The following is a 10,785-nucleotide window of genomic DNA, read 5'->3' as shown; positions in this document are numbered from 1 at the left end:
CGAGGGTAGGGGTGAAAAAATGAAATTTTGAAGTTGAAAATATTTTTTAAGAACAAACTTAAATTTCTTTTTTGGGGGGTTGGGGGGGAGTTGAGAATAGGGGTGAAAAAATAAAAAATTGAAGTTGAAAAGATTTTTTAAAAACAATCTTAAATTTTTGGTGGGGGGGTCAGGGTAGGGGTGAAAAATGAAATTTGGGGGGGGGGGATTCGAGGGTCGGGGTGAAAAAATAAAAATTTGAAGTTGAAAATATTTTTTGAAAACAAACTTAAAATTCTTTTTGGGGGGTGGGGGCAAGTAGGCGGGTGATAGGGGGCGAGGGTGGGGTGTAAAAAAATAAAAAATTGAAATTAGAAATATCTTTTAAAAACAACTNGGGGGGGGGGGGGTTGGTGGTGGTGGTGGTGGTAGGGGCTGGGGGTAGGGGTGAGGGTGGGGTAAAAAATTGAAGTTAAAAAGATTTTTTTAAAAACAAGTTTTAAAATATATTTTTTGGAGGGGGCTGGTTTGAGGGTATTGACAAAATAAATTGATTTTTTCAATTAAAAAAAATTGTAATTTGAAATTGAAAGAGACTTTTGGAAAATGTTTGCCTTAAGTTTTGAAGAGAAGTCATTTTCCTTAAATTTGAGGAAAATGAGTTGATTTGGAAAACATTTTTGAAGATATTAACCCAACCAAACATGAGAAAATTGGAAACGAAAAATGGTTTCCTTCATACCAAACACACCCTGAACAACCATTTACTGACAATGAAAAAAGATGAGCATTGCTGAATATAAATGATAATTTACATAAATCTCATAGTGTAAAGAGTAAGTTACATCATATTTCTACTTTTTTTCTAATTACAATAATCCCTTAAAATGTGTACCTTCTGGATACATAAGTCACCATCCGGATACATTAATTCTAATACAAGAAAAATCTTTTTGTTGCGCTAAGAAAGGAATAAAATCTGAAAATTAATTAAATCCCATAAATTACGCTTATGTTTCTTCTTACTCTCAATCATGCACAGGCACATCCTAATAGAACAAGAAATTCAAAATTTCAAATTGTTCTCCCCGTTCAACAAAGAAACCTTTCAAATTTTATTCGAAAAATTTTGTCGAAATTTTGGGTAAGCGAGGTGAGTTATAAAGGATACAAAAGTGATAGAATTGTTGTTGGACAAACGATATCCTTTTGAATTTTCAAGTTCATCGAAGATTCTTTCAATTTTGATTCAAGATTATCAAAAAAAATTGACATTCAAGATTCTTTCTTCTCCCAGTTTAGCGAAGATCCTTTCAATTTTGATTTAAAATTGTTGAAAATTTTGAGATTCAAAATTCTTCTCCTAGTTTATTGAAGATCATTTCAATTTTGATTATTGTCAAAAAAATTGAGAAGATACATCCTCATGATAGAGGATGTGAAGCTCACTCTGATGGTAATTTTGACTTAACTCATACTCATTTTTCGCAAAGGTTGTTATTTTAACGGGTGGGGCTTTTGGGTGGGTATTTGGTATTTTATTTATTTTAAGTAATTGTTAGTGTAGCAAATAGGATAGTGGCATGTCATTAATGAATTTGTTAATTGAAGTTATGATTTAGTCCGATAAAAATAAGGGCAAAATTAGAGCCAAAAGATTGACGTCGAAGAAATTTTAGGCCCGAAAGATAGAAGAAGAGTAATTTTATATCAATTCACATAGTTTAGGGATATTTTAGGCCATTTTCTAAAGAAAGATATTATCATTTGTCATTATGCCCTTTTATATACAAAGAAAAAAATAGAAAAAAGAATCGTCGTTCTATACTCCTTTGGCCTGCAAAATATGTCTCGACTCCTCTAACTTCTTCTCACTGCAAAACGAACATGTCTCTCATTTCCACTTAGAGCCGTCAAAACAGGCTTAAACCATGGACCGACCCAATTCAACCCATTATTGGGGTAGGATTGGGATAAGATTTTCAAGCTCATTTAATACTAGGGATTATAAGGTGGCAGAATGGGTAACTTATAGGGAAACCTACATAAATATACTATAATAGAAAAATATTTACCATCTATAGCAATAACATTTTTTTTCAATTAATTATTTTAATACATTTATAATACAATTTTAATACATATTACAAAGAACAATATATTATTCACATATAATACAAATTTTATTGATGGATAATACATTTATCACACATTTTAATACACTTATAATACAATGTGTCAATTACTTACCAAACAAGCATAATATATTTTAAAAAACAATTTTAATACATATATATTGCATACATAATTCACTTTTAATACATATTACAGATTTAACATAGTATTGTTATAAAAGGTAATAAATAAAAAGTATCGCTAAAATCAGTAATTATTTATAAAATGTATCAATCCAAATAATTTTTCCAAACTTATATGGGTATACATTCATATTTACCCAACTCGTTTAAAAATAGGTAAAAACGAATAATACTCACATTTATCCATTTAAAAGTGGGTAGTTAAATAGATAATATGGGTAAAAGATGTTCACTCATAAAAAAAAGAAAAGTGATTAGGGTGGGTGGTAAAAAAAGTTATTTAATTTTTTTTATTTTTCTATAAAAAAAATTAATTTATTTTTACATTTTTTTTGGGATGAGGGGTGGGGGGAGGGGGGCTGGTAGGGGTGGGGTGGTAATTTTTTTAATAAAAAAAATTAAAATTTACAATTTTGGGATGGGGTGGGGGTAGGGGGTAGGGGGTGGGGTGGTAAAAAAGACTTTTTAAAATTTTTTTAATAAAAAAAATTAGTTTTTTTTACATTTTTGGGATGGGGGGGGGGGGGGGGTAGGGGGGTGGTAAAAAAATCTAATTTTTAATATAACAATTTAATTTTTTTATATAAAAAATTTACATTTTTTTTTTGGAATGGGGCGGCGTAGGGATTGCGTGAAAAACAGAACTTTTTAAAAAACTATTTTTCTTTTATAAATAAACAAACTATTATTTTTTTTACATTGTTTTGGGATGGGGTAGGGGGGCTGGTAGGGAGGGTGGAGTGATTAATAAATTTAAAAAGATTTTGTTTTTGAAATTTTTAACAAGATCTCTACTGTAATATGGGTACTCATATTATCCATTGAATAATTCATTTTTACCCATTTAAAATGTTAGTCGAGTTGAATGTTTTATCCATTTTTATATAACTCGTTTTCAATCAACTCATATTTGACTCGACTCGCTCGTTTGTCACTCCTAAGCCTGACCCATATAATCCCTTGGCCCATGTGTCAAAACTTTTTATTTAAGGGTAACTTACAATAATCTCACTAGTATATAATCTAATTACTTAAATACACTTATGTTGTAATATTATAAATCTTACTAGATTTTGGTACGTCCAGATACAAGTATCTTGGAATATATCGACTCAAAATTAGGTTAATTTGTTCTAAATATACTTTATACAAGTAGATTCGCATGTATCTAGGATACATAGACAAATCTCGCGCCCTCGCCTCCTTCCCATCTTGCTTGTCACTTTCTTATCTCGCTCGAGTATCTGGTATGGGAAGTACATGCTAATTACACAAAAAAAATTGCTAGTGTTATTGAAACAACACCATTGTTTGTCATATTTGATTTAAAAATCTTCTCATTTTCTTGTTGTTATAGAATATAAGTTTGAAAAGAAAAAAACAAAGGGGAGGGGGGTTGAGCATTTTTAGGCCCCTTCCAAATGAAGGGCTGGCCCGCACTAGCCCTTCAAATTCCTTGGCCCGTGAGGCTTGGGCCAGATGGGGCTGGACTGGCCCTTTTTGACAGCTCTATTTCCACTATTATAAACCTCTTATTCATTCATCAATTCAATTCAACAACTCTTAGTTTCAGCAATGGATTCCATTTCCATGATCTCCTCCTTAATTTCCGTCTTCTGCGCTTTCCTCCTTTCCTAGCAAATTCATCAACGCTCGGAGTCAACTATGTTTCGCCGCTTCTAGAAATTCAGGAACGGGAAACGAGCACCTTCTTCAGTCCAATTTTTATAAAAATAAGAATGTTTATATATGTCTATTGCCCCCAAAAAGATTCTTTTATTACAAACAACTTAGGGAAGATTATTTTTATTTTGATACACACAATCAGCTATGTGTGATATTAGTGAGTTGTAGAGATGCTATACATGAAGAAAATAGAGTATCTCAAGGTTGCTAAATGTTTTGGATAACAAGGACAAGCTAAGAGGGTAGTTACTAAATTTGAGTTCTCCAATCTTTGTAGAATTCAGTGTCACTTTAAATATTTTTCAGTAGTTCAGTTCCTGGCAATGTCAATTTTGCTTGCAGCAGTTCTCCAGGTAATAAGGATTATGTGGATTGTGGAGGGCCATTTATAAACCATATTCGACTACTAGCTTATCATAATTCTAATTGTGTAAATGCATTTTAAAAGCAACAAGGAGAAAAGCAGTAATGGTGCTCTAAAGTAAGAGTATAAGCAAAAAATGTTCACAAAAGGACCATGGCATCTGGCTAATGAAACCAGGTCAGAGTAATAACATCTCCAGAAAGTGCAATGTTCACGAATAGTAACCAGCTGATTTTATTAAGACCAACTCACTAAATTATTAAGTGAAAAATGATCTGCATAGGAAACAATAGAAATATACTCCATAAAGGACGAGAATACGGAAGAACAGAGATGAGAAAACAAAGACAACACATAACAACTTCCACCTGAATATGCTCTACGACCTCTTCTATAGTAATAACTAGTTGTATTTTCACGCACTAAGCACGCCCACACTCCACCTGAGTACCACAAATAATTATTCAATTTCCCAAATTTCCCTGGGCCAAGTTGCTCACTGAGTTCACAACAGGTCTCATCAACTTTTCTCAGTTTCTCTTGGCGAAGAGATTGAGATTCAAGGATTTACTTTAAGCTACAGCTAGATATGCTAGGGAAGGAAGACATGAAAGTTCTTACAAGGTCGAAGCTGTTGAAACATCGGTCACTGGGATGGGCTGGATAAGTTCAAATTAAAGGATATATAATAAATATATATCAAAAAGAGGAGTCAGAGGATACATGCATCAAAGGAAACATCGCTAGTGATTATATAAGTAATCAGCAGAATGACAGTCTCTTCAATCATCACATACATATATGTTGGTCTTTCTGCGTGAAACTCACTATATTATACCTTGTAATAAATCAATTCCTACAAGGACTTCAAGCAGTGAAGAATTAGCTTCAAAACACTTGAAGTAAAGCATAGTAAGAGAAAGCATCATATACCCCCTTTCTTTTCTATAGACAGGTAGAAGATGGTAACACCGCCTACTTCTGACTTTTAATTTTATATAAATTGTATAATGGTGACTACATCTCAATATCAAGTCGGGCACCTTCTTTCTCTTCAGTGCATTACAGAAAGAAGAAGAAGAAGAAAGACAAGGTTCTTCTATCCAGTTGAGGATCATTAGATCTTGAACAATTTCCAGCAGCATTCCGAAACAACATACGTAAGGAAGTATAACAACTAATTTGATCATATTTTGTCCAATTATATGAAAATAAGTAAATAACTGTAATTATTTAAATTAAAAACGTAAAAAGTAACCTAACAAACAGAATTAGAATAAATAATATGTATGACTCAATACGGAGTTGGCGTTACCCAAGTTGGGGGACAAAAACGACTGAGGGAAACACCGTTGTAATGCGGCTGGATGCTGCCATCTGCTAAGTTGAACACCCCCATGTCCAAGCCTCCTCCTTCTTCATAGGACATGTATGTTTCATAAAAATCATCTGTAAAATAAATATGATTGGGCTTGATTCCTGGATATCGAGAAGCTTGGACTGAAAGAGAAGCATTAGCACCTAGAAAAAAAGCTGCGTCCCCTAATTCCTTGGTTTCCGTCATTTTGGAAGCAGCTAAATCAACCCGGGAAACTCGAAAATATCTTGTGCCATATGTTAGCTTCACCCCAACGTGATAAGGTCTTGGAACGAGCGTTAATGGAATCATGTCGCAATCATCTTGGACAAGCCTAAAGTGAACACCATATCGCACAACTACAAATAATGATCCTAGTGATTCTAGGATGTATAAGTGCTCTGGAATATGTTCATGAGGTTGAGATGGTATGATATGACATTTTGTAAGTTTAGGGCTAACAACATCAGCAACATTACAAACTAGGAGATTACCCGAATAATCCACGGCATAAATTTGGCCATTAAAATATATCAAATCAGCAAAAGAACTGTAATTGATTCCTTCCCATGTAACTCTAGTCCATCTAATATCTCCAGGTCTCCAAAAACTGAGGAACCTCGAGCCTCCATCAATGACCATGAGAAGGTAGTCGGATGTGTGTGAAGGACTAGCTGACAAAACTGCCTTGCCAATAAAGCAAGTCAGTGCGCCAGTCTGATGTTCGTTGTACTCTACTGTGGTATTTTGATGGGGCAATTCAATCTGAACATCAGAGAAGGGATGTAGCAGACTAATTTCACCCTCTTCTCCTACCGTGATATGCCAACCCATAGACTCCAAACATCGTTTTCTGCTAGCTTTGGGGATCCTCTTGTTCAAAATCATGCCATTATAGAGGCTGAAGAATTTCCGAACCTCATTATCCTCTTCCTCCGCTAGCATCAGCCAAGGAGCTCTACACAGGTCATTGTTAAAATTGGCCTTGGTGGCCACAGAGTGCCAGGATTTGCAGACACACCCAAAATTTAGGTAGTCTTCAATCAGATTCAAACATCTACCTATCGAAACCAACAGATCAAGTGGCAATTCCGACCAATCAGCCATCTTTTGCGCCAACGGCAAATCTATCTCAACTGTTCCGATCCCAGCCGCCTTATATAATAACCTAACGAGAAATCCCTAGATTTGGTGAACAGAGCTCCAATTCAAAGTACAATTGGAATCTTATTTCATGTGACCTAGCTTTTGTTATAAGTATCCTACTCCTATTAGTATTGGTATTACTGTTATTATTACTTTTTATTTTTGAGGCAAGGTGCAATTCGTTCTCGAGAAATCCTATTGCTTTTTAATGTGTTGATAAATGTAATTGTAAATACTTCCTCCGTTCCACAAAGAATAATCATCATTTTCTTTTTAGTCAATTTTTTAAAAATGACTTCTTTCCTTTTTTGGTAACATTTTACTTTTTGCTTTCCACGTGGCATGTTTAAGACCACAAGATTAAGGGCGATTTTGTACATTTGACATAACTTTAATTTAGGATTACAAGATTCAAAAGTTTTCTTTAATTTCTTAAATTTTGTGTCAAGTCAAACCAGATCAATCTTTTTGAAACGGAGGGAGTATTAATTTATTGACAATATCAAAATTTATCTTATTATAGAATAACATTATAGAAAAAAATTGAGAGATTGTCAACATTTAGCACATTTATATGATATAATAGAATATTTATGTATATAAATCAATATATATAAGCTTACTTTAATTTCTAGATTTGACAATAATAATTTTTAGCATTATTTAATTTACAGAAAAGGACATTAAATATCCTTAAACTATCGAATTTAGTATAAAAATATCATTTGTTTATTTTTTGGCTCTAAAATGTCCTTAACGTTAACCTATTGGCCCTGAAATATCTTTATTTTTAACAATAACATTTAACAATTAAATTATATTTACTATTTATTACATGGCATGAATTTATTTGTATAATTTATAATTAACCTAAACTAATTAGATTTCAACCCAAATCCGGATTCACCTAATAACCGTATACCCGCCCTACCTAAAAATCTCATTAAATTAAAGAAAAAAAACTTTGATTCTCGTAGATTTGGATTTTTTCAAATTCTTCAATGGTGATTTTAGTGGTTTCATAAATGAAGTTTAGATGACTTTCTTCAACTTTTTTTTTCTCATCTTATTCACTATATCAACTAAATCAGATTAGGTCATATCAAATTTACTTCACAGTTGATTATATTCAAAGATTCAACAATTTACAACTTTTAAAAAGAACCTCAAGCGAATTCGAAATCTTTCGAATCTCAAAATAATTAGTAGACAAATTTATTTTAGTAAGTTCACAATTTTGAGCTAAAATCTGATTGGTGTTGTATTTGAAATGTAGTTGAATGCTTAGAAAAAGAAATTGATTTATAATGTTGAATATCATTGAAGCTCGGATAAACCTCCAATGGAGATGTCAAATTTTTTACATATAACTTGTTGCTTATTTTGAAGTAGGTGATTCAGATTATTGTTCTTGGCGTGAAGTTGTATTTTAATTTTAAAGGATTTCAAAGATGGATTAAGGTGACTTCAATAAATTTTATTGTTGGGTTCAATAAAGAAGATGAACAATAATATGAAGAAATCAAATCAAAATCAATTTTTTTTTCCTTAGTTTAATGGGGTTGTAGGTGGGACGGGTATCGGGTTATTAGATGGATTCGGGTTTTGATTAAAATTTAATTAGTTTGATTTAAGTATAACTTACATAAATCACATAGTGTAAAACATAAATGGGAAATTTCCGTGTTTAGCTACAGTAATTAAATTAATTAATCAAATTAGCTAAAGTTTGAATAATTACCAACAATAGCTATAGCTATAGCTGTAATCGCTTCTTATAAAAGGTACTTTATTTTTCTACAGTTGTAATTGGTATAAATAGAATTCAATTATTTTGAAACTTAATGGCGGAAATATCGGCTTGAAGAGGTATAAAATCCCTTAATTCACGCACCAATCTAGCCAGCAAATCACTTCTCTTCTGAGATCGTCTTCTACTGAGATCGTCGGATCAGCGACTACAGTTAATTTTCTTCTGAGATCGTTGTATTGGCGACTACAATTCAAGAACAAATCAATCGATTTCATTGTTGATTATACAGCAGGTACATAATACAATGAATTTCATCTGTTTTATGTTTGGTGCTCTGGAGTTTTGGTTGAATTTATTGATATTTAGGTCTTCTAATTGAAGAAACTGATTCAATTGTATTTTAATTGATCTATAATTGTATAAACTATTTAATCAAAATTCAAATCGGATTGAATAATCGGAGCTTTGATTGAATGTATGTTTCAATTGTTTCCTGTGCAGTTAGTTTGTATAAAGTTATTTTGATTTGTAAAATTGTATAAATTAGTTTTAGTTGAATTGCGATTTGAGTATGTATAATTCATTGATAGTTGTAGTTTATGCGGAGTTAGTTTCTGTATAAGTTATTGTTTGTATAAATGTAGACTTTTATATCTGTATTTGTATAATTGAGCTATTTCAATTTTAATTGTATAAAGTTAATTATTGTATAAATTAGTTTGTATAAAATGATTTTGGTTTGTAAAATTATATAAATTAGTTTTAGTTGAATTTTGATTTGAATATGTATATTTCATTGATAGTTGTAGTTTATGTGGAGTTAGTGTCTGTATAAGTTATTGCTATATAAATATAAACTTTTATATCTGTATTTGTATAATTGAACTATTTCAGTGATTAATTGTATAAAATAGTTGGAAGAATAGAACCGTGTTAATTAATGTATAAATTAGTTGTTATAAAGTGATTTTGATTTGTAAAATTGTATAAATTAGTGTATGTATAAATGGATTAATAACAATTGATTTATACTTATATTTAATTGTATACAGGAATGTCTCCCATAACTATTTTGGTAATGCATTCTGGAAAATGGGATGATGCAAACTGTTATGTTGACTATGTTATTGAGGGAGTTGTTTTTAGAGAAAATGCCTCATTTACAGAGTTGTATAATATAATTGCAACTCAACTAGCTGTGGATGTGACTGTGAAGGTACTAAAAATTGAATATAAGGTTGATCAGAGCAGTACTAGGATAGTGATACACAATGAGATGGGGGTGCGGGTATATGTAATGCTAAAAAAATCTATTAATGAATTTAACAAATACCCCCTTTGTATAACTATTTCTAATAGGTGTTATCAGAACAGTGAACATTGTGAAAGTTCAACTATGGTAGCATCTGGTATTTCTGGATCACTTTGTATAACTGGTTTTGAGGAATTTGAAAAATAGAAACTGACAGTTGCAGAGATAGTACATCCCCTCGATACCTTTCAAATGGAGAATTATACAACACAAATAGCAAAAACAGTAACAAAAATATAGAACTATACAAATTGAATATCTATATACAAAATTAGAGTTATACAAAGTGAATATCTATATACAAATACGGACTTATACAAAGTGAATATCTATATACAAATACAGACTTATACAAAGTGAATATCTATATACAAATACGAAGTTATACAAATATGGATACAACTGTGAAACAAAAAGAATTATACAATTTGAAAATAAGTATAACACAAATTTCAAAATAAAGACAACAACTATTAAAATATAAAATTTCATTTTGTATATACATGTACAAATATATTCAAACAGTTACAGATAGGCATAGAACTTTAGATCTGAACTTCAAATATATATATATACATTTATATATTATACAAATCACCTCAATTCTTCCAAAATGTAGTTGTTCAACTGAATCAGATTGGGCATTTTCTTTATTACTTGTAGATGCAATATCTTTTCCTTTACGCTTCTTCTTTGAAATCAAAACATCAACTGATTTGTCTTGTTTATTGCTTGTAGATGCAATCTCTTTTACTTTACGCTTCTTCTTTGAAGTCAAAACATCAACTGATTTGTCTTCTTTATGTTTATCCAATTATTTGGTCTTTCCTTTTGATTTTGCAACATGCATGACTTCTTTCATCTTCAATG

At 31.5% G+C, this 10,785-nt stretch overlaps 2 protein-coding genes across 2 annotated transcripts in view; both read right to left on the bottom strand.

Annotated features, from left to right (window-relative positions):
• Positions 1-5,513: 5,513 nt before the first annotated feature.
• LOC125859612 (F-box protein At4g35733-like) lies at positions 5,514-6,961 on the bottom strand. The gene has a single exon (XM_049539395.1). It carries the CDS (start codon positions 6,809-6,811, stop codon positions 5,642-5,644), a length of 1,170 nt encoding a protein of 389 aa, XP_049395352.1. The 5' UTR covers positions 6,812-6,961; the 3' UTR covers positions 5,514-5,641.
• Positions 6,962-9,968: 3,007 nt separating this feature from the next.
• The window catches only part of LOC125858754 (DEAD-box ATP-dependent RNA helicase 21-like), a 1,647-nt gene continuing 830 nt past the window's right edge, over positions 9,969-10,785 (bottom strand). Inside the window, exons 2-3 of the mRNA XM_049538564.1 lie at positions 10,514-10,701; positions 9,969-10,100 (exon numbers count right to left, since the gene is read on the bottom strand). Of these exons, the coding sequence (XP_049394521.1) occupies positions 9,969-10,100; positions 10,514-10,701 (320 nt within the window). The remainder of the gene's footprint in view (positions 10,101-10,513; positions 10,702-10,785) is intronic.

The sequence above is a fragment of the Solanum stenotomum genome, chromosome 3 (assembly GCF_019186545.1).
Source record: "Solanum stenotomum isolate F172 chromosome 3, ASM1918654v1, whole genome shotgun sequence".
NCBI lineage: Eukaryota > Viridiplantae > Streptophyta > Magnoliopsida > Solanales > Solanaceae > Solanum > Solanum stenotomum.
Note: the sequence above shows the minus strand (reverse complement) of the source record. Positions and strands in the feature narration are given on the sequence as shown.